This window comes from Mesoplodon densirostris, chromosome 3 (genome assembly GCF_025265405.1).
Source record: "Mesoplodon densirostris isolate mMesDen1 chromosome 3, mMesDen1 primary haplotype, whole genome shotgun sequence".
NCBI classification, from domain to species: Eukaryota; Metazoa; Chordata; class Mammalia; order Artiodactyla; family Ziphiidae; genus Mesoplodon; species Mesoplodon densirostris.
This window is the reverse complement of record NC_082663.1, coordinates 41640233-41667373: the sequence shown is the minus strand read 5'-3', so window position 1 is coordinate 41667373 and position 27141 is coordinate 41640233. Positions and strand designations below refer to the sequence as shown.

The 27141-nt window shown below is 41.7% G+C and overlaps 2 protein-coding genes across 4 annotated transcripts in view; one reads left to right on the top strand and one right to left on the bottom strand.

The window, feature by feature from the left end:
* Nucleotides 1–27141, top strand: part of MOCS2 (molybdenum cofactor synthesis 2) — a 40508-nt gene that overhangs the window by 12258 nt on the left and 1109 nt on the right. Inside the window, exons 7-8 of one of the 3 annotated variants that reach the window (XR_009531444.1) lie at nucleotides 20380–20508; nucleotides 20912–21394. The exons of 1 other annotated variant lie outside the window; for it this stretch is intronic. The gene's annotated coding sequence lies outside the window, so the exon portion shown is untranslated. Of the gene's footprint in view, nucleotides 1–20379; nucleotides 21407–27141 lie in introns of those variants that run through there. One more of the 3 variants, XM_060092874.1, reaches the window with a different exon arrangement.
* Nucleotides 24933–27141, bottom strand: part of ITGA2 (integrin subunit alpha 2) — a 109539-nt gene continuing 107330 nt past the window's right edge. The window contains exons 29-30 of the mRNA XM_060092872.1: nucleotides 25471–25587; nucleotides 24933–25013 (exon numbers count right to left, since the gene is read on the bottom strand). Of these exons, the coding sequence (XP_059948855.1) occupies nucleotides 24933–25013; nucleotides 25471–25587 (198 nt within the window). The remainder of the gene's footprint in view (nucleotides 25014–25470; nucleotides 25588–27141) is intronic.

The following is a 27141-nucleotide window of genomic DNA, read 5'->3' as shown; positions in this document are numbered from 1 at the left end:
TTTTTTAAACATTTATTTTATTTATTTTTGGCTGCGTTGAATCTTTGTTGCTGTGGGCGGGCTTTTTCTAGTTGCAGCAAGCAGGCTTCTCATTGCAGTGTCTTCTCTTGTTGCGGAGCACGGGCTCTAGGCACGTGGGCTTCAGTGGTTGTGGCTCGCGGGCTCCAGAGCGCAGGCTTAGTAGTTGTGGTGCACGGGTTTCGTTGCTCCGCGGCATGTGGGATCTTCCTCGACCAGGGCTCGAACCCATGTCCCCTACATTGGCAGGCAGATTCCCAACCACGGCGCAACCAGGGAAGCCCCTGGCCTTTGTTTTAAAGTCTATTTTGTCTGATATGAGTATTACTACCCCCAGCTTCTTGTCATTTCCATTTGTATGAAATATCTTTTTCCATCCTTTCAATTTCAGTCTGATATGTCTTTTGCCCTGAAGTGAGTCTCTTTTAAGCAGCATATTGCAGGTTCTCATTTTTTTATACAATAGCCACTCTATGTGTTTTTTTTTTTTTTTAGCAGGTGGCAATGCCCAAGCTCAATGCAGGAGAAAGTGCTGCATTATGGGGAGCTGTGAGACATCAGGTTAGAAAGATCCGTGATGTGTAAGACTCTGAGCGCCACACGGGAAGTCCCACGGCTTCTGATCAAGGCAGTGTCCTGGTGGGAATTGTTTTAGGAAAGCAAATACAGTGGTTGCTTATAAGACGTATTTTATTGGAAGAAATCGCAGGTAGGAAAACCCTCTGCGAGAGTAAAGTAACAACCCCTGATGGGAAAATAAGGATCCGCATTATGAAGGCAGCACCTCGAACTCACCACCGCCTGCAAGCCTTTCCTCATCCTCCCGTCAGAGGGAATCTCCTCTTTAAAGCCCCATTTTCCTTATGTTTAAGGGTTGCTCACGAGGCAAGGATATAAGCAATAACTGAGATTAAACAGCCATAATGCAAAAGTTACATCAGCACAGATGCCAAAATAGGAAGAACCGAGAGAGACACGGTCCCATCAGGATATCCAGGCACCGCCGCCTCCTCTATGTCTTTTTTTTTTTTTTTTCTTTTTGCGGTATGTGGGCCTCTCACTGTTGTGGCCTCTCCCGTTGCGGAGCACAGGCTCCGGATGCGCAGGCCCAGCGGCCATGGCTCACGGGCCCAGCCACTCCGCGGCGTATGGGATCCTCCCAGACCGGGGCACGAACCCGTATCCCCTGCATCGGCAGGCGGACTCTTAACCACTGCGCCACCAGGGAGGCCCCTCTATGTCTTTTGATTAGAGCATTTAGTCCATTGACATTTAAGATAATTATTGATATGTATGTACTTATTGCCATTTTATTCCTTGTTTTCCAGTTCTACTTTGTTTATTCTTTTTCATTTTGTGGTTTGGTGAGTTTGTTTTGTAGTATGCTTGAGTTCCTTTCTTTTTGCTTGTTTGTGAATCTGTTGTATGTTTTTGATTTGTGGTTACCATGGAGTTCATGTATGTTGATCCATAACAATATCTACTTGCTTTAAACTAAGTTATTCAAGTCCAAACACATTCTAAAAGATCTACATTTTTTACTCCCCTCCTCCACATTTTGTGATTTTGATGTACTATTTTACATCTTCATGCTTATTCTTTTACTGCTTATTGTAGTTAAAATCGCTTTTACATTTTCTGTTTCTTTTTTAATCTATGTACTGATTTATTTAAGTGATCTTCAATCCTTACTTTATATTTGCCTTTCCTATTGCAATTTTCCCTTTCCTATAGATTCTTTTCTTCCATTTAGAGAAGACCCTTCAGTATTTCTTATAGTGTAGGTTTAGTATTGCTGAATTTTTTTAGTTTTTGCTTGTCTGAGAAATTCTCTGTCTCTTTCTATTCTAAGTGATAGTCTTGCTGGGTAGAGTATCATAGGTTGCAGGTTTTACCCTTTCAGGAATTTGCATATATCATGCCACTTCCTTCTGGTCTGCAAAGTTTCTGCAGAGAAATCAGCTTATAACCTTAGGGGGGTTCCCTTGTAACTGACTCTGTTTTTCTTTCATTACCTTTAGAATCCTCTCTTTATATTTAACTTTTGCCATTTTAACTATGACATGTCTTTTTTTTTTTTTTTTTTTAGTTTCTGCTTTATAACAAAGTGAATCTGTTATACACATACATCTGTTCCCATATCCCTTCCCTCTTGCGTCTCCCTCCCTCCCAACCTCCCTATCCCACCCCTCCAGGTGGTCACAAAGCACCGAGCTGATCTCCCTGTGCTATGCAGCTGCTTCCCACTAGCTGTCTACCTTACGTTTGGTAGTGTATATATGTCCATGCCTCTCTCTCGCTTTGTTACAGCTTACCCTTCCCCCTCCCCATATCCTCAAGTCCATTCTCGAGTAGGTCTGTGTCTTTATTCCTGTTTTACCCCTAGGTTCTTCATGACACTTTTTTCCCCTTAAATTCCATATATATGTGCTAGCATACGGTATTTGTCTTTCTCTTTCTGACTTACTTCACTCTGTAAGACAGACTCTAGGTCTATCCACCTCATTACATATAGCTCAATTTCGTTTCTTTTTATGGCTGAGTAATATTCCTTTGTATATATGTGCCACATCTTCTTTATCCATTCATCCAATGATGGACACTTAGGTTGTTTCCATCTCCGGGCTATTGTAAATAGAGCTGCACTGAACATTTTGGTACATGTCTCTTTTTGAATTATGGTTTTCTCAGGGTATATGCCCAGTAGTCGGATTGCTGGGTCATATGGTAGTTCTATTTGTAGTTTTTTAAGGAACCTCCATACTGTTCTTCATAGTGGCTGTACCAATTCACATTCCCACCAGCAGTGCAAGAGTGTTCCCTTTTCTCTACACCCTCTCCAGCATTTATTGTTTGTAGATTTTTTGATGATGGCCATTCTGACTGGTGTGAGATGATATCTCATTGTAGTTTTGATTTGCATTTATCTAATGATTAGTGATGTTGAGCATTCTTTCATGTGTTTGTTGGTAGTCTATATATCTTCTTTGGAGAAATGTCTGTTTAGGTCTTCTGCCCATTTTTGGATTGGGTTGTTTGTTTTTTTGCTATTGACCTGCATGAGCTGCTTATAAATTTTGGAGAGTAATCCTTTGTCAATTGCTTCATTTGCAAATATTTTCTCCCATTCTGAGGGTTGTCTTTTGGTCTTGTTTATGGTTTCCTTTGCTGTGCAAAAGCTTTGAAGTTTCATTAGGTCCCATTTCTTTATTTTTGTTTTTATTTCCATTTCCGTAGGATGTGGGTCAAAAAGGATCTTGCTGTGATTTATGTCATAGAGTGTTCTGCCTATGTTTCCCTCTAAGAGTTTGATAGTTTCTGGCCTTACATTTAGGTCTTTAATCAATTTTGAGCTTACTTTTGTGTATGGTGTTAGGGAGTGATCTAATCTCATACTTTTACATGTACCTGTCCAGTTTTCCCAGCACCACTTATTGAAGAGACTGTCCTTTCTCCACTGTACATTCCTGCCTTCTTTATCAAAGATAAGGTGACCATATGTGTGTGGGTTTATCTCTGGGCTTTCTATCCTGTTCCATTGATCTATATTTCTGTTTTTGTGCCAGTACCATACTGTCTTGATTACTGTAGCTTTGTAATATAGTCTGAAGTCAGGGAGCCTGATTCCTCCAGCTCCGTTTATCGTTCTCAAGATTGCTTTGGCTATTCTGGGTCTTTTGTTTTTCCAAACAAATTTTGAAATTTTTTGTTCTAGTTCTTTGAAAAATGCCAGTGGTAGTTTGATAGGGATTGCATTGAATCTGTAGATTGCTTTGGGTAGTAGAGTCATTTTCACAATATTGATTCTTCCAATCCAGGAACATGGTATATCTCTCCATCTATTTGTATCATCTTTAATTTCTTTCATCAGTGTCTTATAACTTTCTGCATACAGGTCTTTTGTCTCCTTAAGTAGGTTTATTCCTAGATATTTTATTCTTTTCGTTGCAGTGGTAAATGGGAGTGTTTTCTTGATTTCACTTTCAGATTTTTCATCTTTAGTGTACAGGAATGCCAGAGATTTCTGTGCATTAATTTTGTATCCTGCTACTTTACCAAATTCATTGATTAGCTCTAGTAGTTTTCTGGTAGCATCTTTAAGATTCTCTATGTATAGTATCATGTCATCTGCAAACAGTGACAGCTTTACTTCTTCTTTTCCAATTTGGATTCCTTTTATTTCCTTTTCTTCTCTGATGGCTGTGGCTAAAACTTCCTAAACTATGTTGAATAAGAGTGGTGAGAGTGGGCAGCCTTGTCTTCTTCCTGATCTTAGTGGAAATGGTTTCAGTTTTTCACCATTGAGGATGATGTTGGCTGTGGGTTTGTCATATATGGCCTTTATTCTGTTGAGGAAAGTTCCCTCTGTGCCTACTTTTTGCAGGGTTTTTATCATAAATGGGTGTTGAATTTTGTCGAAAGCTTTCTCTGCATCTATTGAGATGATCATATGGTTTTTCTCCTTCAGTTTGTTAATATGGTGTATCATGTTGATTAATTTGCGTATATTGAAGAATCCTTGCATTCCTGGAATAAACCCCACTTGATCATGGTGTATGATCCTTTTAATGTGCTGTTGGATTCTGTTTGCTAGTATTTTGTTGAGGATTTTTGCATCTATGTTCATGAGTGATATTGGCCTGTAGTTTTCTTTCTTTGTGACATCCTTGTCTGGTTTTGGTATCAAGGTGATGGTGGCCTCGTAGAATGACTTTGGAAGTGTTCCTCCCTCTGCTATATTTTGGAAGAGTTTTGAGAAGGATACGTGTTAGCTCTTCTCTAAATGTTTGATAGAATTCGCCTGTGAAGCCATCTGGCCCTGGGCTTTTGTTTGTTGGAAGATTTTTGATCACAGTTTCAATTTCAGTGCTTGTGATTGGCCTGTTCATATTTTCTATTTCTTCCTGATTCAGTCTTGGCAGGTTGTGCATTTCTAAGAATTTGTCCATTTCTTCCAGGTTGTCCATTTTATTGGCATAGAATTGCTTGTAGTAATCTCTCATGATCTTTTGTATTTCTGCAGTGTCAGTTGTTACTTCTCCTTTTTCATTTCTGATTCTATTGATTTGAGTCTTCTCCCTTTTTTTTTTGATGAGTCTGGCTAATGTTTTATCAATTTTGTTTATCTTCTCAAAGAACCAGCTTTTAGTTTTATTGATCTTTGCTGTCGTTTCCTTCATTTCTTTTTCATTTATTTCTGATCTGATCTTTATGATTTCTTTCCTTCTGCTAACTTTGGGGGATTTTTGTTCTTTCTCTAATTGCTTTAGGGGCAAGGTCAGGTTGTTTACTCGAGATGTTTCCTGTTTCTTAAGGTGGGATTGTATTGCTATAAACTTCCCTCTTGGAACTGCTTTTGCTGCATCCCATAGGTTTTGGGTCGTTGTGTCTCCATTGTCATTTGTTTCTAGGTATTTTTTATTTTCTCTTTGATTTCTTCAGTGATCACTTTGTTATTAAGTAGTGTATTGTTTAGCCTCCATGTGTTTGTATTTTTAACAGATCTTTTCCTGTAATTCATATCTAGTCTCATAGCATTGTGGTCGGAAAAGATACTTGATACAATTTCAATTTTCTTAAATTTACCAAGGCTTGATTTGTGACCCAAGATATGATCTATCCTGGAGAATGTTCCATGAGCACTTGAGAAAAATGTGTATTCTGTTGTTTTTGGATGGAATGTCCTATAAATATCAATTAAGTCCATCTTGTTTAATGTATCATTTAAAGCTTCTGTTTCCTTATTTATTCTCATTTTGGATGATCTGTCCATTGGTGAAAGTGGGGTGTTAAAGTCCCCTACTCTGATTGTGTTACTGTCGATTTCCCCTTTTATGGCTGTTAGTATTTGCCTTATGTAATGAGGTGCTCTTATGTTGCATGCATAAATATTTACAATTGTTATATCTTCTTCTTGGATCGATCCCTTGATCATTATGTAGTGTCCTTCTTTGTCTCTTCTAATAGTCTTTCTTTTAAAGTCTATTTTGTCTGATATGAGACATGCTACTCCAGCTTTCTTTTGATTTCCATTTGCATGGGATATCTTTTTCCATCCCGTCACTTTCAGTGTGTATGTGTCCCTAGGTCTGAAGTGTGTCTCTTTTAGACAGCATATATATGGGTCTTGTTTTTGTATCCATTCAGCCACTCTGTGTCTTTTGGTGGGAGCATTTAGTCCATTTACATTAAGGTAATATCGATATGTATGTTCGTATTCCTATTTTCTTAATTGTTTTGGGTTTGTTATTGTAGGTATTTTCCTTCTGTTGTGTTTCTTGCCTGGAGAAGTTCCTTTAGCATTTGTTGTAAAGCTGGTTTGGTGGTGCTGAACTCTCTCAGCTTTTGCTTGTCTGTAAACGTTTTAATTTCTCCATCAAATCTGAATGAGATCCTTGTTGGGTAGAGTAATCTTGGTTGCAGGTTTTTCTCCTTCATCACTTTAAATATGTCCTGCCACTCCCTTCTGGCTTGTAGAGTTTCTGCTGAAAGATCAGCTGTTAACCTGATGGGGATTCCCTTGTGTGTTATTTGTTGTTTTTCCCTTGCTGCTTTTAATATGTTTTCTTTGTGTTTAATTTTTGACAGTTTGATTAATATGTGTCTTGGCGTATTTCTGCTTGGATTTATTCTGTATGGGACTCTGTGTGCCTCCTGGACTTGATTAACTATTTCCTTTCCCATATTAGGGAAGTTTTCATCTATAATCTCTTCAAATATTTTCTCAGTCCCTTTCTTTTTCTCTTCTTCTTCTGGAACCCCTATAATTCGAATGTTGGTGCGTTTAATGTTGTCCCAGAGGTCTCTGAGACTGTCCTCTGTTCTTTTCATTCTTTTTTCTTTATTTTGCTCTGCAGCAGTTATTTCTGCTATTTTATCTTCCACCTCACTTATCCGTTTTTCTGCCTCAAGTTATTCTGCTATTGATCCCATCTAGAGTATTTTTTATTTCATTTATTGTGTTTTTTTTTTTTTTTTTTAGACTGATCGCTCCCACTTTATTTTTCCTTTTATGATGATGATGATTATTATTATTATTTTTTTATTTTACAAATTTAATCAGTTATACATATACGTATGTTCCCATATCCCCTCCTTTTTGCGTCTCCCTCCCACCCTCCCTATCCCAGCCCTCCAGGCGGTCACAAAGCACCGAGCTGTTCTCCCTGTGCTATGAGGCTGCTTCCCGCTAGCTATCTACCTTACGTTTGGTAGTGTATATATGTCCATGCCGCTCTTTCACTTTGTCACAGCTTACCCTTCCCCCTCCCCATATCCTCAAGTCCATGCTCTAGTAGGTCTGTGTCTTTACTCCTGTCTTACTCCTAGGTTCTTGATGACATTTTTTTTTCTTAAATTCCATATATATGTGTCAGCATACAGTATTTGTCTTTCTCTTTCTGACTTACTTCACTCTGTATGACAGACTCTAGGTCCATCCACCTCATTACAAATAGCTCAATTTCATTTCTTTTTATGGCTGAGTAATATTCCATTGTATATATGTGCCACATCTTCTTTACCCATTCATCCGATGATGGACACTTAGGTTGTTTCCATTTCCGGGCTATTGTAAATAGGGCTGCTATGAACATTTTGGTACATGTCTCTTTTTGAATTATGGTTTTCTCAGGGTATATGCCCAGTAGTGGGATTGCTGGGTCATATGGTAGTTCTATTTGTAGTTTTTTAAGGAACCTCCATACCGTTCTCCATAGTGGCTGTACCAATTCACATTCCCACCAGCAGTGCAAGAGTGTTCCCTTTTTTCCACACCCTCTCCAGCATTTATTGTTTCTAGATTTTTTGATGATGGCCATTCTGACTGGTGTGAGATGATATCTCATTGTAGTTTTGATTTGCATTTCTCTAATGAGTAAAGATGTTGAGCATCCTTTCATGTGTTTGTTGGCTGTCTGTATATCTTCTGTGGAGAAATGTCTATTTAGGTCTTCTGCCCATTTTTGGATTGGGTTGTTTGTTTTTTTGCTATTGAGCTGCATGAGCTGCTTATAAATTTTGGAGATTAATCCTTTGTCAGTTGCTTCATTTGCAAATATTTTCTCCCATTCTGAGGGTTGCCCTTTGGTCTTGTTTATGGTTTCCTTTGCTGTGCAAAAGCTTTGAAGTTTCATTAGGTCCCATGTGTTTATTTTTGTCTTTATTTCCATTTCTCTAGGAGGTGGGTCAAAAAGGATCTTGCTGTGATTTATGTCATAGAGTGTTCTGCCTATGTTTTCCTCTAGGAGTTTGATAGTGTCTGGCCTTACATTTAGGTCTTTAATCCATTTTGAGCTTATTTTTGTGTATGGTGTTAGGGAGTGATCTAATCTCATACTTTTACATGTCCCTGTCCAGTTTTCCCAGCACCACTTATTGAAGAGACTGTCCTTTCTCCACTGTACATTCCTGCCTCCTTTATCAAAGATAAGGTGACCATATGTCCGTGGGTTTATCTCTGGGCTTTCTATCCTGTTCCATTGATCTATCTTTCTGTTTTTGTGCCAGTACCATACTGTCTTGATTACTGTAGCTTTGTAGTATAGTCTGAAGTCAGGGAGCCTGATTCCTCCAGCTCCATTTTTCGTTCTCAAGATTGCTTTGGCTATTCGGGGTCTTTTGTGTTTCCATACAAATTGTGAAATTTTACGTTCTAGTTCTGTGAAAAATGCCAGTGGTAGTTTGATAGGGATTGCATTGAATCTGTAGATTGCTTTGGGTAGTAGAGTCATTTTCACAATGTCGATTCTTCCAATCCAAGAACATGGTACATCTCTCCATCTATTTGTATCACCTTTAATTTCTTTCATCAGTGTCTTATAATTTTCTGCATACAGGTCTTTTGTCTCCTTAGGTAGGTTTATTCCTAGATATTTTATTCTTTTTGTTGCAATGGTAAATGGGAGTGTTTCCTTGATTTCACTTTCAGATTTTTCATCATTAGTATATAGGAATGCCAGAGATTTCTGTGCATTAATTTTGTATCCTGCAACTTTACTAAATTCATTGATTAGCTCTAGTAGTTTTCTGGTAGCATCTTTAGGATTCTCTATGTATAGTATCATGTCATCTGCAAACAGTGACAGCTTTACTTCTTCTTTTCCCATTTGGATTCCTTTTATTTCCTTTTCTTCTCTGATTGCTGTGGCTAAAACTTCCAAAACTATGTTGAATAAGAGTGGTGAGAGTGGGCAACCTTGTCTTGTTCCTGATCTTAGTGGAAATGGTTTCAATTTTTCGCCATTGAGGACGATGCTGGCTGTGGGTTTGTCATATATGGCCTTTATTATGTTGAGGAAAGTTCCCTCTATGCCTACTTTCTGCAGGGTTTTTATCATAAATGGGTGTTGAATTTTGTCAAACGCTTTCTCGGCATCTATTGAGATGATCATATGGTTTTTCTCCTTCAGTTTGTTAATATGGTGTATCACATTGATTGATTTGCGTATATTGAAGAATCCTTGCATTCCTGGAATAAACCCCACTTGATCATGGTGTATGATCCTTTTAATGTGCTGTTGGATTCTGTTTGCTAGTATTTTGTTGAGGATTTTTGCATCTATGTTCATCAGTGATATTGGCCTGTAGTTTTCTTTCTTTGTGACATCCTTGTCTGGTTTTGGTATCAAGGTGATGGTGGCCTCGTAGAATGAGTTTGGGAGTGTTCCTCCCTCTGCTATATTTTGGAAGAGTTTGAGAAGGATAGGTGTTAGCTCTTCTCTAAATGCTTGATAGAATTCGCCTGTGAAGCCATCTGGTCCTGGGCTTTTGTTTGTTGGAAGATTTTTGATCACAGTTTCAATTTCAGTGCTTGTGATTGGTCTGTTCATATTTTCTATTTCTTCCTGATTCAGTCTTGGCAGGTTGTGCATTTCTAAGAATTTGTCCATTTCTTCCAGGTTGTCCATTTTATTGGCATAGAGTTGCTTATAGTAATCTCTCATGATCTTTTGTATTTCTGCAGTGTCAGTTGTTACTTCTCCTTTTTCATTTCTAATTCTATTGATTTGAGTCTTCTCCCTTTTTTTCTTGATGAGTCTGGCTAATGGTTTATCAATTTTGTTTATCTTCTCAAAGAACCAGCTTTTAGTTTTATTGATCTTTGCTATCGTTTCCTTCATTTCTTTTTCATTTATTTCTGATCTGATTTTTATGATTTCTTTCCTTCTGCTAACTTTGGGATGTTTTTGTTCTTCTTTCTCTAATTGCTTTAGGTGCAAGGTTAGGTTGTTTATTCGAGATGTTTCCTGTTTCTTAAGGTGGGATTGTATTGCCATAAACTTCCCTCTTAGAACTGCTTTTGCTGCATCCCATAGGTTTTGGGTCGTCGTGTCTCCATTGTCATTTGTTTCTAGGTATTTTTTAATTTCCTCTTTGATTTCTTCAGTGATCACTTCGTTATTAAGTAGTGTATTGTTTAGCCTCCATGTGTTTGTATGTTTTACAGATCTTTTCCTGTAATTGATATCTAGTCTCATAGCATTGTCGTTGGAAAAGATACTTGATACAATTTCAATTTTCTTAAATTTACCAAGGCTTGATTTGTGACCCAAGATATGATCTATCCTGGAGAATGTTCCATGAGCACTTGAGAAAAATGTGTATTCTGTTGTTTTTGGATGGAATGTCCTATAAATATCAATTAAGTCCATCTTGTTTAATGTATCATTTAAAGCTTGTGTTTCCTTATTTTCATTTATTTTCATTTTGGATGACCTGTCCATTGGTGAAAGTGGGGTGTTAAAGTCCCCTACTATGATTGTGTTACTGTCGATTTCTCCTTTTATGGCTGTTAATATTTCCCTTATGTATTGAGGTGCTCCTATGTTTGGTGCATAAATATTTACAATTGTTATATCTTCTTCTTGGATTGATCCCTTGATCATTATGTAGTGTCCTTCTTTGTCTCTTGTAATAGTCTTTATTTTAAAGTCTATTTTGTCTGATATGAGAATTGCTACTCCAGCTTTCTTTTGGTTTCCATTTGCATGGAATATCTTTTTCCATCCCCTTACTTTCAGTCTGTATGTGTCTCTAGGTCTGAAGTGGGTCTCTTGTAGACAGCATATATATGGGTCTTGTTTTTGTATCCATTCAGCCAGTCTGTGTCTTTTGGTGGGAGCATTTAGTCCATTTACATTTAAGGTAATTATTGATATGTATGTTCCTATTCCCATTTTCTTAATTGTTTTGGGTTCGTTATTGTAGTTCTTTTCCTTCTGTTGTGTTTCTTGCCTAGAGAAGTTCCTTTAGCATTTGTTGTAAAGCTGGTTTGGTGGTGCTGAATTCTCTCAGCTTTTGCTTGTCTGTAAACGTTTTAATTTCTCCATCAAATCTGAATGAGATCCTTGCTGGGTAGAGTAATCTTGGTTGCAGGTTTTTCTCCTTCATCACTTTAATTATGTCCTGCCACTCCCTTCTGGCTTGTAGAGTTTCTGCTGAGAGATCAGCTGTTATCCTGTTGGGGATTCCCTTGTGTGTTATTTGTTGTTTTTGCCTTGCTGCTTTTAATATGATTTCTTTGTGTTTAATTTTTGACAGTTTGATTAATATGTGTATTGGTGTATTTCTCCTTGGATTTATTCTGTATGGGACTCTCTGTGCCTCCTGGACTTGATTAACTATTTCCTTTCCCATATTAGGGAAGTTTTCAACTATAATCTCTTCAAATATTTTCTCAGTCCCTTTCTTTTTCTCTTCTTCTTCTGGAACCCCTATAATTCGAATGTTGGTGCGTTTAATGTTGTCCCAGAGGTCTCTGAGACTGTCCTCTGTTCTTTTCATTCTTTTTTCTTTATTTTGCTCTGCAGCAGTTATTTCCACTATTTTATCTTCCACCTCACTTATCCGTTCTTCTGCCTCAGTTATTCTGCTATTGATCCCATCTAGAGTATTTTTTATTTCATTTATTGTGTTTTTAATCAATGCTTGATTCATCTTTAGTTCTTCTAGGTCCTTGTTAACTGTTTCTTGCATTTTGTCTATTCTATTTCCAAGATTTTGGATCATCTTTACCATCATTATTCTGAATTCTTTTTCAGGTAGACTGCCTATTACCTCTTCATTTGTTAGGTCTGGTGGGTTTTTATCTTGCTCCTTCTCCTGCTGTGTGTTTTTCTGTCTTCTCATTTTGCTTATGTTACTGTGTTTGGGGTCTCCTTTTTGCAGGCTGCAGGTTCGTAGTTCCCGTTGTTTTTGGTGTCTGTCCCCAGTGGCTAAGGTTGGTTTAGTGGGTTGTGTGGGCTTCTTGGTGGAGGGGACTACTGCCTGTGTTCTGGTGGGTGAGGCTGGATCTTGTCTTTCTGGTGGGCAGGTCCACGTTTGGTGGTGTGTTTTGGGGTGTCTGCGGACTTTTTATGATTTTAGGCCACCTCTCTGCTAATGGGTGGCGTTGTGTTCCTGTCTTGCTAGTTGTTTGGCATAGGGTGTCCAGCACTATAGCTTGCTGGTCGTTGAGTGAAGCTGGGTGCTGCTGTTGAGATGGAGATCTCTGGAAGATTTTCGCCGTTTGATACTGTGTGGAGTTGGGAGGTCTCTTGTGGACCAGTGTCCTGAAGTTGGCTCTCCCACCTCAGAGGCACAGCACTGACTCCTGGCTCCTCAATTTGGGATGATTTGTTGTCTATTCATGTATTCCACAGATGCAGGGTACATCAAGTTGATTGTGGAGCTTTAATCCGCTGCTTCTGAGGCTGCTGGGAGAGGTTTCCCTTTCTCTTCTTTGTTCTCACAGCTCCTGGGTCTCAGCTTTGGATTTGGCCCCGCCTCTGCGTGTAGGTCGCCGGAGGGCGTCTGTTCTTCGCTCAGACAGGACAGGGTTAAAGGAGCAGCCTCTTCGGGGACTCTGGCTCACTCAGGCTGGGCGGGAGGGAGGGGGACGGAGTGCGGGGCGAGCCTGCAGCGGCAGAGGTCGGCGTGACGTTGCACCAGCCCGAGGCGCGCCGTGCGTTCTCCCAGGGAAGCCGCCCCTGGATCCCGGGACCCCGGCAGTGGCAGGCTGCACAGGCTCCCGGAAGGGCGGTGTGGACAGTGACCTGCGCTCGCACACAGGCTTCTTGGTGGCGGCAGCAGCAGCCCCAGCGTCCCACGCCCGTCTCTGGGCTCCGCGCTTTCAGCCGCGACTCGCGCCCGTCTCTGGAGCTCCTTTACGCGGCGCTCTTAATCCCCTCTCCTCGCGCACCAGGAAACCAAGAGGGAAGAAAAAGTCTCCTGCCTCTTCGGCAGCTCCAGAGTTTTCCCGGATTCCCTCCCGGCTAGCTGTGGCACATTAGCCCCCTTCAGGCTGAGTTCTCGCCGCCAGCCCCAGTCCTCTCCCTGCGCTCTGACCGAAGCCCGAGCCTCAGCTCCAGCGCCGCCCGCCCCGGCGGGGGAGCAGACAATCCTCTCGGGCTGGTGAGTGCCGCTCGGCACCGCTCCTCTGTGCGGGAATCTCTCCACTTTGCCCTACCCAGGTATGTGGGGAGTTTCTTGCCTTTTGGGAGGTCTGGGGTCTTCTGCCAGCGTTCAGTAGGTGTTCTGTAGGAGTTGTTCCACGTGTAGCTGTATTTCTGGTGTATCCGTGGGGAGGAAGGTGATCTCCGCGTCTTACTCTTCCGCCATCTTACCCGGAAGTCTATTGTGTTTTTAATCGATGCTTGATTCATCTTTAGTTTTTCTAGGTCCTTGTTAACTGTTTCTTGCATTTTGTCTCTTCTATTTACAAGATTTTGGATCACCTTTACTATTATTATTCCGAATGCTTTTTCCGGTAGACTGCCTGTTTGCTCTTCATTTGTTAGGTCTGGTGGGTTTTTAATCTTTCTCCTTCACCTGCTGTGTGTTTTTCTGTCTTCTCATTTTGCTTATCTTACTGTGTTTGGGGTCTTCCTTTTTTCAGGCTGCAGGTTCGTAGTTCCCGTTGTTTTTGGTGTCTGTCCCCAGTGGCTAAGGTTGTTTCAGTGGGTTGTGTAGATTTCCTGTTGGAGGGGACTGGTGCCTGTGTTCTGGTGGATGAGGCTCGATCTTGTCTTTCTGTTGGACAGGTCCACGTCTGGTGGTGTGTTTTGGGGTGTCTGTGGCCTTATTATGATTTTAGGAAGCCTCTCTGCTAATGGGTGGCGTTGTGTTCCTGTCTTGCTAGTTGTTTGGCATAGGGTGTCCAACACTGTAGCTTGCTGGTCGTTGAGTGAAGCTGGGTGCTGGTGTTGAGATGGAGATGTCTGGGTGATTTTCGCCATTTGATATTATGTGGAGCTGGGAGGTCTCTTGTGGACCAGTGTCCTGAAGTTGGCTCTCCCACCTCAGAGGCACAGCACTGACTCCTGGCTGCAGCACCAAGAGCCTTTCATCCACACGGCTCCTCAATTTGGGATGATTCGTTGTCTATTCAGGTATTCCGCAGATGCAGGGTACATCAAGTTGATTGTGGAGATTTAATCTGCTGCTTCTGAGGCTGTAGGGAGAGATTTCCCTTTCTCTTTGTTCTCACAGCTCCCGGGGCTCAGCTTTGGATTTGGCCCCGCCTCTGTGTGTAGGTCGCCGGAGGGCATCTGTTCTTCGCTCAGACACTACGGGGTTAAAGGAGCAGCTGCTTCGGGGACTCTGGCTCACTCAGGCCGGGGGGGAGGGAGGGGTTACGGAGTGCAGGGCGAGTCTGCAGTGACAGACGCCAGCGTGATGTTGCACCAGCCCGAGGCGTGCCATGCGCTCTCCCGGGGAAGCCGTCCCGGGACCCCGGCAGTGGCGGGCTGCACAGGCTCCCCGGAAAGGGGGCGTGGACAGTGACCTGCGCTTGCACACAGGCTTCTTGGCAGCGGCAGCAGCAGCCCCAGCGTCCCACGCCCGTCTCTGGGTCCACGCTTTTAGCCGTGGCTCGCGCCCGTCTCTGGAGCTCCTTTAAGCAGTGCTCTTAATGCCCTCTCCTTGCGCACCAGGAAACAAAGAGGGAAGAAAAAGTCTCTTGTTCTGTTCGGCAGGTGCAGATGTTTTCCTGGAGTCCCTCCTGGCCAGCCGTGGTGCACTAACTCATGCAGGCTATGTTCACGCCGCCAACCCCAGTCCTCTCCCTGCGCTCCGACCAAAGCCTGAGCCTCAGCTCCCAGCCCCCGCCTGTCCAAGCGGGCGAGCAGACAAGCCTCTCGGGCTGGTGTGTGCCTGAGGGCACCGATCCTCTGTGCCGAAATCTCTCCGCTTTGCTCTCTGCACCCCTGTGGCTGCGCTCTCCTCCGTGGCTCCGAAGCTTTCCCCCTCCGCCACTCCCAGTCTCCGCCCGCGAAGGGGCTTCTAGTGTGTGGAAACCTTTCCTCCTTCACGCCTCCCTCCCACTGGTGCAGGCCCCGTCCCTATTCTTTTGCCTCTGTTTTTTCTTTTGCCCTACCCAGGTATGTGGGGAGTTTCTTGCCTTTTGGGGGTCTGAGGTCTTCTGCCAGCGTTCAGTAGCTGTTCTGTAGGAGTTGTTCCATGTGTAGATGAATTTCTGGTGTGTCTGTGGGGAGGAAGGTGATCTCCGCGTCTTACTCTTCCGCCATCTTCCCCCTCGAACCTCTATGACATGTCTTGGTGTGGGTCTCTTTGGGTTCATCTTGTTTGGTAGCCTCCATCCTTCCTGTACCTGGATATCTGTTTCCTTCTTCAGGTTTGGGAAGTTTTCAGCCATAATTTCTTTAATTACATTTTCGATCCTCTTCTCTCTTTTTTCTCCTTCTGGAACCCCTGTTATGTGTAGGTTGATCTGTTTTATATTATGCCATAGATCTCATATGTTGCTTTCATGTTTTTAAATTTTTCATTCTACTGTTCTGATTGGGTGATTTCCATTATTCCGTCTTCCAGATCACTTATTCGTTCTCCTGTGTCATTTAGTTGGCTATTCATTGCTTCTGGATTGTTTTTCATCTGCAAAATTGAATTATCTATTTTTGATTGGTTCATCTTTAGGGTTTCTAGTTCCTTCTTAATGTGATCTGCGTTTATAGCAATAATCTTTCTTAATTCAGTTAGTTTTTTTTTTTTTTTTTTTTTGGCGGTGCTTGGGCCTCTCACTGTTGTGGCCTCTCCCGTTGCGGAGCACAGGCTCCGCGGCCATGGCTCACAGGCCCAGCTGCTCCGCGGCACATGGGATCCTCCCGGACCGGGGCACGAACCCATGTCCCCTGCATCAGCAGGCGGACCCTCAACCACTGCGCCACCAGGGAAGCCCTCAGTTAGTATTTTTATTACCAACTTTTTAGACTCAGGGTCTGGTAGACTGATGAACCCTGTTTCGTTATTTATTCTTTCAGGAAATTCCTCTTACTCTTTTAATTGGTGCTCCTTCCTCTGCCTTTTCATTTTACTTAACTTTCTCTGTCTCTATGAACTTAGGAGAAAGTTATCTGTTTTGGTCTTGAAGGGGTGTTTTTATGTGGGAGCATCCCTATGTAGACCGTGTGTGTCCAAAGTATTGGGTGTAAGGGCTGGTTTTGATATGGATGCCAGCCACGTCTTCCCTCAGAGTGTGCTGGCCACTGTCACGTTGATAGGGGGTGTGGCTGGTGTTGGAGGATCTAAATCCTGTGCAGGGTGTGAGGCAGGACTTCCTCTCTGCCCTGTGGCTGTGACCACACTGATAAGGGGGGAGCCTGATCCCCAGTTGCTGGAATAGAAGCTCTGAGGGTCAGGCTCAGTCAGGCTCCCTTCCCCTTGAGTGTGTGCTCTGCCCCCAAGGAGGGGAGTGCTGAAGCAAGTGAGGCCCGTGAGCTCACAGAGGACCGAGGTGGTGCCTGTGTAGGTGTCTGTGGCTCTGCTCACACACAGCCCAAGGTCCTGTCTCTTCCCCCATTGTGTTTGTCCCAGATCTAGTGCGGAGCTGTGGCTTGGAGTGGGTGGGGCCGGAGCGTTCGCTAAGCTGGGGCTGGAGGTTGGGGCGTGTGGCTGCAGGAATTGAGGTGGCTGTTCTACCACCAGAGGTCTGGGCTGCCCCAGTGGCAGTCTTCCCAGGACCTGTCTGCCCCAGATCCAGTGCCAGGTTGTGGAGCGGGTGAGGCCAGGGTGCTTGCTTGGCCAGGAGACTGACTGCAGTGTGTTCCAGTGGCACTGCCTGTGCACGTGCTTACAGTGGCCGTTGCTGCCCCACCTGGGTCACCCCTGGCCCCCCGGACTGTCCCTGTGTAGCAGGAATGAGTCTTTTCCCAGGGTCTGGCTGGCTGAGCTCTTGTGCCAAGATGTGATGTGGAGTGAGCAGGGCCCAGGGTTTTCACCCTGCTTGGATTGGGGAGTGCAGCCAGGTGGCAGCCACCAGTGCGAGGCCCTCTCCACCCTGATTGCTGGCAAGCCAGCACGCATGCACTCCTCAAGAGCAGAGTTTAGGCTTCTCCAGCCCTTCTATCTGCCCCAGCAGTTTTCCCAGCAACCAACCAGGCTTGTCTCCTCTGTGTAGGACCCTGGGCCTGGGATGCCCAGTCTGTGGCTCAGCCTGCTCACACCCCAGGAGGAGGGTTCACCTGTGCGGACCTTCTCTTCCTTTCAGATCCCTTCCAGGGGCAGAGGCCCCAACTTTTGCTTCTTTTCCATCCTACCCAGTTATGTGGAAATCTTCCTTGCCATTTCAGTTGTATAGGAGTTCTTTTGCCAAGTTTCCGGTTGGTTTTCTGCGTGAATTGTTCCATACATAGATGTATTTTGGTATGTTTGTCAGGAGAGGTGAGCTCCATGTCCTCCTACTTTGGCATCTTGATCTGACCTCCATATAGTTTTTAAAGTAATAATATATTGGCATAATTTTGGGCAGTTGACATCATCATAAAATTATCATTATGCATTTTGGGAACAAAGACTTATATTTTCATACCCAAAGATTTTTTTTTCAGTAATATCACTAGTTACATCTAGCAAAGCATTTTTTACCTAAGGAATTCATTTGTTCAACAAATACTGAATGCCTTTTCTGTGTGAGGCACCCACCAGTGGTCTTTGTCTGCCAATGTTAGATACCATGGGGAAGATCCTGCATCCTGTCTTTGGCTGGGACCTTTGGAACAGCCATATGGACATTAGGAATCTCCTGCTTATTTGGTGTTTATTCCTTCACCTATTCAGAGATTGGACCAGAAGAATTGTGGGGAGGCTGACAAATCCTCCACCAACTATTCCCTTACCGAGATGGGGTTGTCTGTCTGGTCTCAACCTTACCCTCTCTGAATTCACTGCCTGCCTCCCTCCCACCAAACTTTGTCCTCCTATTTGAGAACAGGGGCTGGTGGTTGGACAACAGTCAGTTACATTCTGTGTGAAAGCACAGTATCATGAGATTACTGGGCCACCAGATATTCCTGGGATTTTGCACCCATGTTCATATGTTGTTTATTATGTCATATATGTATGAGGTATATGTGGATTTCAGGATTTTTCTACTCAAATATTTCTTTAGAGGATCTTTATTGATGGTAATTAAATATTTAAAGAACAAAGTATTCTCTAAGCATGTTTTATTAAAGTCATGTCTTAATTTTGAGTAGGTTTTGTTCTAAGTCAGGAACACAGACTATTATGCTTTTAAGTCTCCAATACAGAGGTTAAGGAGTTAATCTGGGACTAAAATGCTAAAACTGGGATGGAACATCCCTGACAGTTTTTATTGCATTGCACTGGATTTAAATAGGGTCTTTGATCCCCAGTTTCTTAGGTGTGGCAGTGTTCATTGGTGGTGAGGTGATAAGGGGCTAGCATCACTTTGACAGAGCCTTTCTACACCCGTAGCTTAGTTGCTTCACTAATTAGAAGAGTAACCTAAAAAAATCAGCCTTTAAGTGGATTGTAATTTTTAAAGTCACTTTGGAACTGTGGCTTTGTATGACAGCCTATGTAAATTCACCCAAGAAGTAGGAAACTCAGATTACTTGCGTTTCAAGTTTTTTAACAGGTAGCAAAATTTAAAGAATTTTATCTTTGAATGAAAGTAATAGCGGTTGGTCAACAAATGAAGTATTTTGTGATTTTGTGGATATTTTTGTCCTTTAGATATGATGTTGAGCCACTGTATTTTCAGCATGTTTTGAGAAATAGTGATTAAGGAGCCAGAAGTTTGAATCTTGATCTTAGATCCTTGAATGAACCTATTGGAGAATTAGAAAACAGTTCCTGGATATCTTTTGAATCCACTCATTTCTTTTTTCTGCTGCTACATTTGTCATCCAAGCCACCACTTCGTTTCTCTTGGACTGTTGCTGTGGCCTGGTGACAGTCCCCCTTCCTTCTCCCACTTAGGTCACTTCATCATCCTACTTGAACCTTCTGATAGGTAATCACATCCTAGAACTTCAGTGTTCTCACCATGACCTACAACCTACATGATCAGGCTCCTGCCTGCCCCTCTCACCTCCTCTCTTGCACCAGGCTCCCTGCTTTGCTGTGGTGCTTTGTGGCAGGCTTATTCTCCCTAAGAGTCCTTGCCGGTCTTTCTGTCTAGAATGCCCTTCCTCCAGGAATTCCTATAGTCTGCTTCCTCACTTCCTGCCTAATTAAATGTCCCCTCCTCAGAGAGCCTTCTCTGACTACCCTATTTAAAACTGGATTCCTGTTCCCTTCCCTTGCTCTACTTCATATCTTGCAGTGGCACTTAACCACTACCTCATGTACTCCATCTGTTCATTTATCTCCATCACTAGACTATCAACTTCCTGAGGCCAGGGATTTTTTGTCTCTGTCACCACAGTGTCTAACCATGACATGCACTCAAGAGTGCTCAGAAGTTCTGTCGGTGTTAAGTATTGTGCCCCCAAATTAAACACATGTGACACGATGTGTAGTTGTAGTGCTTACAGATGCATAAAAGTATCTGGCTAGATGAATGAGTGGATAGGTGCAGCTTTTTCTTCTGCAGTCTTCCTCACTCCCATCCTGCAGTGTCTCTCCTACATAGTTCCTGAGCACCTAGTTGTAGTAAAGGCCTCTCTTAAGGCAGTAACAATTTGTGTGGTGTAGTTAGGTAGCTCACCCAGCAGAGGGCAGTGGAGCTAGGGTTATAGTAAGAACAACTTAAGTTAGCTTTTTACTTTTATTTTGCACAGAATCAAGAAGTTCAGTTTAGTTAGTAGCCTTTTTCTTTTAGTTAGGTTGGAGTGGTCCTAAGATGAAAATCAGTCCCTCTTTTTGAATAAGATTATTTCCAATCTTTAATTGGTATCTTAGTTTAAAATATTAAAGGGTTATGATAGGATGAGGAATTTTTTTTAAATGTTCTGTGTAGTTTTTAAAAGGTGATATAGAATGAATAAAAGGAATTACTTTTTAAAAATACATAAATATAAAACCTTGCCGATTTGGAACAGGATGGTAGATTTGATACAGGTCTTTAACCTACTCTGTGACAATCCAAAGAAAAATGAATGTTCTTTTTCTTCAAAGTTGTATTTTAATGTACGAAGCATACCAGATACGCTTACTGGTGGTGGTTCTGCAATCAGCTGCCCTTATGATGTGCTTCACCAGAATTGAGATGGGCCAAACTGAGGAAGGCACGTGGGAGTTCACCTGGTAGGAATTGGAGATGTTTGTGCATAGGTGTGCAACCCAACACATACCCAGCAACCTTTGCATTGATGCGCCAGCTATAGAATGAGGGCCAGTCTATGAGCCTGATATGTATCTTGTTTTATAATTTCAGCACGTTCACTTCAGCATATTTAATCCTTAAGATGTATACCCTCTTGCTTACTATTAACATTTTTTTAAAAACTATGCAGATGACTACTCATATAGGCTGCAGCGGTTTGACCAATTTTTTTTCCTATATCAAGCACATATTTATATCTAGAGGTAAATTGTGCTTTAGAGTAGTGCTTCTCAAACTTTAACATAATATGAATCATCTGATGATCTTAAACTTCCAATTGGAATTCAGTTCTGTGTGGCACCTGAGATCTGCATTTTGTAACAGCCTCCAGGTGATGCAGCGCTGCCTGCCCATCGACCACATTGTGAGGAGCAAGGCTTTACACCTAGTCTCTAAGCTGTGAAGGCGGTTTAAGGTTCCTGCAAAAGCATCCTTGTGGCCGCTGCTACTAACGTAAGAGGTTAGATGTATCCTTGCTCTTCTTCTACTGAATCTTGAATGTGTTCTGAAGCACAGTGAGTGCATAAGATAAACACAGTGAAATACGTTAAGTCGTAAAATTCAAATTCCAAAGTAAACAGCTTTATTTTCAAAATGATTTTAATTGTATTCAGTAATGTGGTATTTAAAGAGGGGTTTACAATTAAGTAATACTTTTCTGTTTGATTCTCATACTTTAATAGGAGAAAAGCTCTTAACTAGTTTGTTGATTACTGCTCCAATTTGATCTTTTGCTTCTCAAAAATCAAACGAATTGTGAAACTTCATATACAAACATGCATATTCATTTTTATATTTTTGGTGGAGAGAAAAAAAGACAAAAACCAGTTTATCAAAAAAGCAAATATACTTAACAAAGATTTGTACATTATGTGTGAAGGAAACTATCCTAGACAATTTGTCTTTAAAAAAATAATACAGTTTAACATAGTTGTGCAATATATACATTTACATTTTGACTTTATCTGCCAAAATAAATCAGGTACAAATGAAACCATTTTTTATATTTACATAATGGCTACATTTTCATTCTTTAAGATTCAAAGAAATAGTTAACATTTTTGTTTCAAACTTTACCCCCATGTATACCTTTTACCTTTAGAGGTCTAGTCTTTCGAATTGATTGAAATGAGTATGCGTTAATGAGGACATAGTCCTAAGAGCTGTGTATATAATTATTTTCTGTGTGCAAATTGTATTAATGATCGACCAGGGAGCTCAGTTTGAGGAATCCTGTTTAATGCTTTCTGCTTAATGATGTCTTAATTTATGGGACTGTCATATTACGTTATAGCTGTATATCAGAATACATTATAAAATTATACCTTCTATAATAACTTGTAGTATAATCACTTGTGTGATTATGATAAATTGGTTTTAGTTTTCTTTTCACAGTTAGTAACTTTTACTATTTTATAAAAATAGCACAGTCAGCTAGGAATCTGTCCAGTTCTCATTTTGCTGCTAAAATGGACAATGCACAAATTCAAATCTCAATGCATTTTTTTCACAGACTGTTCTACTTTAGTATTTTGTAAGGCTTGTGTGGCAGCCATGCATGAAGCAACTCAATTCTTATCACATTCTATACATATTGTCTATACACCATTTATGAAATGGAAACTTTGAAGATGACATCTTTTAAGCCCCATACTCTACTTACTTTTAAAATAAAAGTATGGCTGAATAGGAATACAGAGCTTTTTTTCTCAAATAATTTTTTAATTTCTTGGATGAATACTCAAGCTTTGCTTAAAAGTGCTTGAGAAATACTCCTCACTAGAGCCTCTGCCTCAGATCTGTGATCTGGTAACAGAAGTTGTATATTTAGGCCACTTGCTTAGTGCAGTGGTTCTCAGTCGGGGTGATTTTTGCCTTCCAGGAGGCATTAGCCAATGTCTGGGGACATTTTTTGATCACCACGATGAGGGGGAGAGGGAGCGTCTGGTATTCGTAGGTAGAGGCTGTAGCCAGAGGCCAGGGATGCTCCTGAACATCCCCCAATGCACAGGTCAGGCCCCCGCAAGAAAGAATTACCTGGCTCCAAACGTCAGTAGTGCCCAGACTGAGAAACCCTGCGCCAGTGTGATAAATGGTGCAGAGACAAAGGGCTAATTTTTTAGTTTATAGTAATCCAACTCCTTCATGGAGACAGTGCCGTCAAGGCGGCTCATCCAGGGCAAGGCTTGCCAGAGCTCGCAAGCTCACTGTGAGTATGTGACCTCAGATTAGTGTTTATCATCTAAGGAAGGGGAGGCAGAGTAAAATAAAAGGATGACTTCCAATGTTCTCAGTCTATTACATCAAAAAACTCGTAAATATATACAGCAGTTACCCAGTTTGTTAAATAGTCTTTATCAACTTAATGACCAGTTTCCCCTCCACTCTTTTTTTAAAACAATTTTTCTTGGAATGAAACAGTGTTTGAATCCAGCTGTTAAAAGAATTGGGCTCTAGCACATGTAACTAGAGAATACCATGCTGTTTTTGCTGTAAACCCCTGATGTTTTATTTCTAATTGTCTTTTTTTCCCCCCTTTGTTTTGTCAGATGCAAAATAAATTCTGTAACTGTGCAGACAGCCCTGCACTGCCATCACAGGCACACATGGGCAAATACCTGTTTTCCTCCTAATTCTTTTCAGTGTCAGATTCTTGGAGGATTGTCTATTTGTGTTATAAGAAACCCAGATAGTAGGTTTTTAAAGTCAAAAGCGTCGCTGCTGAGCTCCGCCCCAGTCTCCCCATTTTATAACAAGGACACTGAAGTTTACAGAGGCTAAGTGACTTGTCTGAAGCTTTAGGTATGTACTTTCTGACATAACATAGTCCCCACGGCCTTCATCTCTGCCCTTTTTCTCCCAGTCCCTCCTAGAGGATAGGTGGGCTCAGAAGTAGAGAAAAGGAGGTGCAGAAGGAGAAATGGGTGGTGGCCCTCACAGTGGCCCATTTATACCATAAGGACCGGGATGTTTGTAAAATACAGGTCACCAGGCTTCATCCCGATCTGACGACTCAATAAGACTCTCAGGAATTGGGGCGTGAGACTACCTGATGAGCAAACTCCCAGGTGAAAGTCCTTCTTCTGGAAGTGTAAGTCCTCCAGAAACAGACAAGCACAGTAGGTGCACATGCTGATTGGGTGGTTTCTAATGTCTCCTTGTAACTTCTTGCAAATTCCTGAGATGTTTATACTTTACCTTGTTTACCCTGCCTGAAATCTCAACAATTAGAAGTTCACTTGGGCTTTTCTTGCATATTTATCAATAAATGAAAATAGCTCCCTGAAGTTAAGGGGATTATACAGTAATTCACGCAAGTGTGGAAGTGAAACAGATGACTGCCTTCTCACACCTGGAGAAGAGCAGCTGCCCTGGGAGTGGGAGATTTGGACAAGGAGGGTGGAAAACTCTGGACTCCTGGAGAGGAAGGCAGGCAGCAGCAGGCATCGAGAATATGGGGGCACCAGGAGGTGGGAGAGGTTCATTGTGGAAGGAGGAAGGATTCCAAACAAATTACTCATCTTGCAAAAATTCACAAGGCCCCCCCCGCCCCCTGCCAGCCAGCCAGCCAGTCAGGGTCAGCCAGTTATGCATCCTAAAGGAGAAAAATTTCCTCCTTCCAGGCGGGGCCTCCAACAGACAAGATTCTACCATAAATGATGTTACAGATTTTAAACAAAAGTTTGTGCTTTGGCCTCTAAATCCTTCAGGCCCCTAACCCTCCCCCAGTGAAATGGAGATTTCCTCTGCAGGAGGCCTCTACCAGTCATCAAGCATGTTTTGATAAGTACATCATCGCAAGAAAGGGACTCTAAGGAAGCAGCTGTGGGCTGACAACAGCAAATTTTACCTAGTGTATAAACAAAATTATCACTGAAAATATCCTCTGTGGCAACTTTGGATGAGCAGCATTAAGTTGAAGACCTGTGTTGGTTTTTTTGCCCATCAGCATCAATATATCCAAGCTAATTATATACCTATACCGAGTACTTCCCCTTTTGTTGTTTAAAAACAATCATTTTAAATGATTGGGTTTTTCCCCAAAAAAATATTCTGAGAAAGGTTATATTTTTCTTTAAGAGTTCTCCTGTTTGGAAACATTTCATGTAAACTCTGGACCAGCCAACGTAAAGATCACTTTCCCCCCAACATAAAATAGTCTTTTACCCTTTATACTCCTGCGCTCCCAAATCCCTCACAGTTTCTTTACAAACTGACCTGCAGTTCTAGTTTACCTGTTACATTACTAAGTTACACTGGGATTTTTAAGAAATCCGTTCATGCGAATAGTAAACCCTGGCTGGGATGCTGCCCCGTCCCACTGCAGTGGGAACTGCTGGGTGATTCAGCTGTTGAGTTCTGTGGTCTCATCAATTTCATCTGGATTTTTGGTCATTTTTTCATATTTTCTTTTGAAGAATCCAAGCTGTAAGATGATGATGTAAAAACATTACCACTTCTGGCTTATTTTGTATGGACCCAGACTCCCCCCTCCGTGCACCTCTGGGAATCGAGGGGATCTGGAGAGGTCAGTGTGCAGAGTGTTGACCTGGCATCAGCCCTTCAGCGAGGAGATTAATACCCAGAGTTGAAATGAATTGCATAAAGTTAAAATTTTCAGGGTCTGCTTACTTGCAGGTGAACAAAACATTCAGGGTCTGGATGAAAGAAGGTTGGAGAAAAGGGACCAAGACCAAAGAGATAAAATCCTTACTGATTGTTTTCAAGAACATGAGTGAGAATTTGCAAATAAACTTGCATTTCCTTTTTTCTTATGATAGATGAGGAGGTACCATATAAAACTTAGGGTTGCTCTGTGATAAGGAAATTCAAGACAGAGGCCTTCAGGACCCCTGTATTTTTAAATATGAAACATTTCTTACCTTCCATAAAATTGCGACCAGAGCTAATAACAAAAGGATTCCAGCGATTGCACTTCCTACTATAACTCCGGTTGGTACTTCAGCTTTCTCGTGGGGTTTCATTATGGTAATGGGAATCTGTAAGTGTATATACAAAACAGTTGCGTTAATTTAGCACTGAAAAGAAGTGAGATGGTCTAGTCAAATCCTCTAATTTTATAAGATGGTCTGGAAAGGGGATGTGACTTCCTCACGATCACATTCCTCAGTTAAATATCGTACAGTACAATCTCGAGACAAAATGCTCCTGCAAATACAGGCAAGGCATGCAAGTCTTCCCATTTCCTTCCTTTAACTGCATCAGTATTTAGTGGATATGTCATCTCTGACAGTCTCAGATGCTTTAATCACTTATGAAATTTGGAACTTTAGTTTCTGGCATCCAGTCTCATCATCAAGTGAAAGCATTTGGAACCCAGTCTTGGGGAGGAGAGTCAAAAAATTAACAACACAAACTCCTTGTGATTAAACAATAACAACAACTACTACTTTGAATCAGGCTCCTAAAATGTTGATTTACTTGATATGGATTGTTAACAAGTAGAAGTAATATCTCAGGGCTCAAGTTGACCTTTTCAGTGATAAATTGCCCTTGAGGTTACACATGATTCTTAACGTCCACTTCCTGGCAGTCTTTGTGGCTTTGTAATAGCATGGCTGCCGTAAGAGTTCTAACAGTAAAACTGTATATTCTTTTTTTTTTTTTTTAATTGGGGACAGAATCACAACCATTTTCAAAGAGCTAATTTTGGAGCCAAACAAGGGGAGAAAACCTAATTTATTTACTTGATGTAACACTGAATTACAGTGGCAGATAAGCTGCTTTTCACCACAGAATTTATGAGTTGGGCTAAACTTGAGTCTGGCCTTTTGGTGACTATATTTCTTCTCATTTGGATTTTTAAGAGCTAAACTAAGGCTTTATAAATTTAGGAATAAAATAACTAGATTCATGTAGTTCACTGCTTAGTGGCAGTCATATCCCTACTTCTCTCTATTCTAGAACTTGCTAATCCAGGCTCCATGGATCTTTAGGGAACTATGAGTACATGATTTTTGTATTGGCTTTTTAAGTGGGCTTGGAATTCAAATAAATTTAAGAATCACTTTTCTACCTATAGGGATAGGTCAATTATTATTTGGATTCCAAAATATAATTTTAAAATTTATTTAAGGGCCTCCCTGGTGGCGCAGTGGTTGAGAGTCCGCCTGCCGATGCAGGGGATACGGGTTCGTGCCCCGGTCTGGGAGGATCCCATATGCCGCGGAGCGGCTGGGCCCGTGAGCCATGGCCGCTGAGCCTGCGCGTCCGGAGCCTGTGCTCCGCAATGGGAGAGGCCACAACAGTGAGAGGCCCGCATACCGCAAAAAGAAAAAAAAATAAAAAATTTATTTAAAAGCTATTTGGATTCAAAAAATACTTTTATAGACACAAGTAATAGTTGGCCTCTATTACTTATCAGTATTGCTCAGAGAAAACCATGAAAAGAAAAATCTCCCAAAAGGTTCATTGAAATTGTTAATTTGAAATTTTAATTAATGCATTTATTTAATACTGCTTTCTTAAAAAAACCAGATTTCAGCAGAGGTCCAGGTATTGTCTGAACACTACATTTTTCTGAAATGAATGAG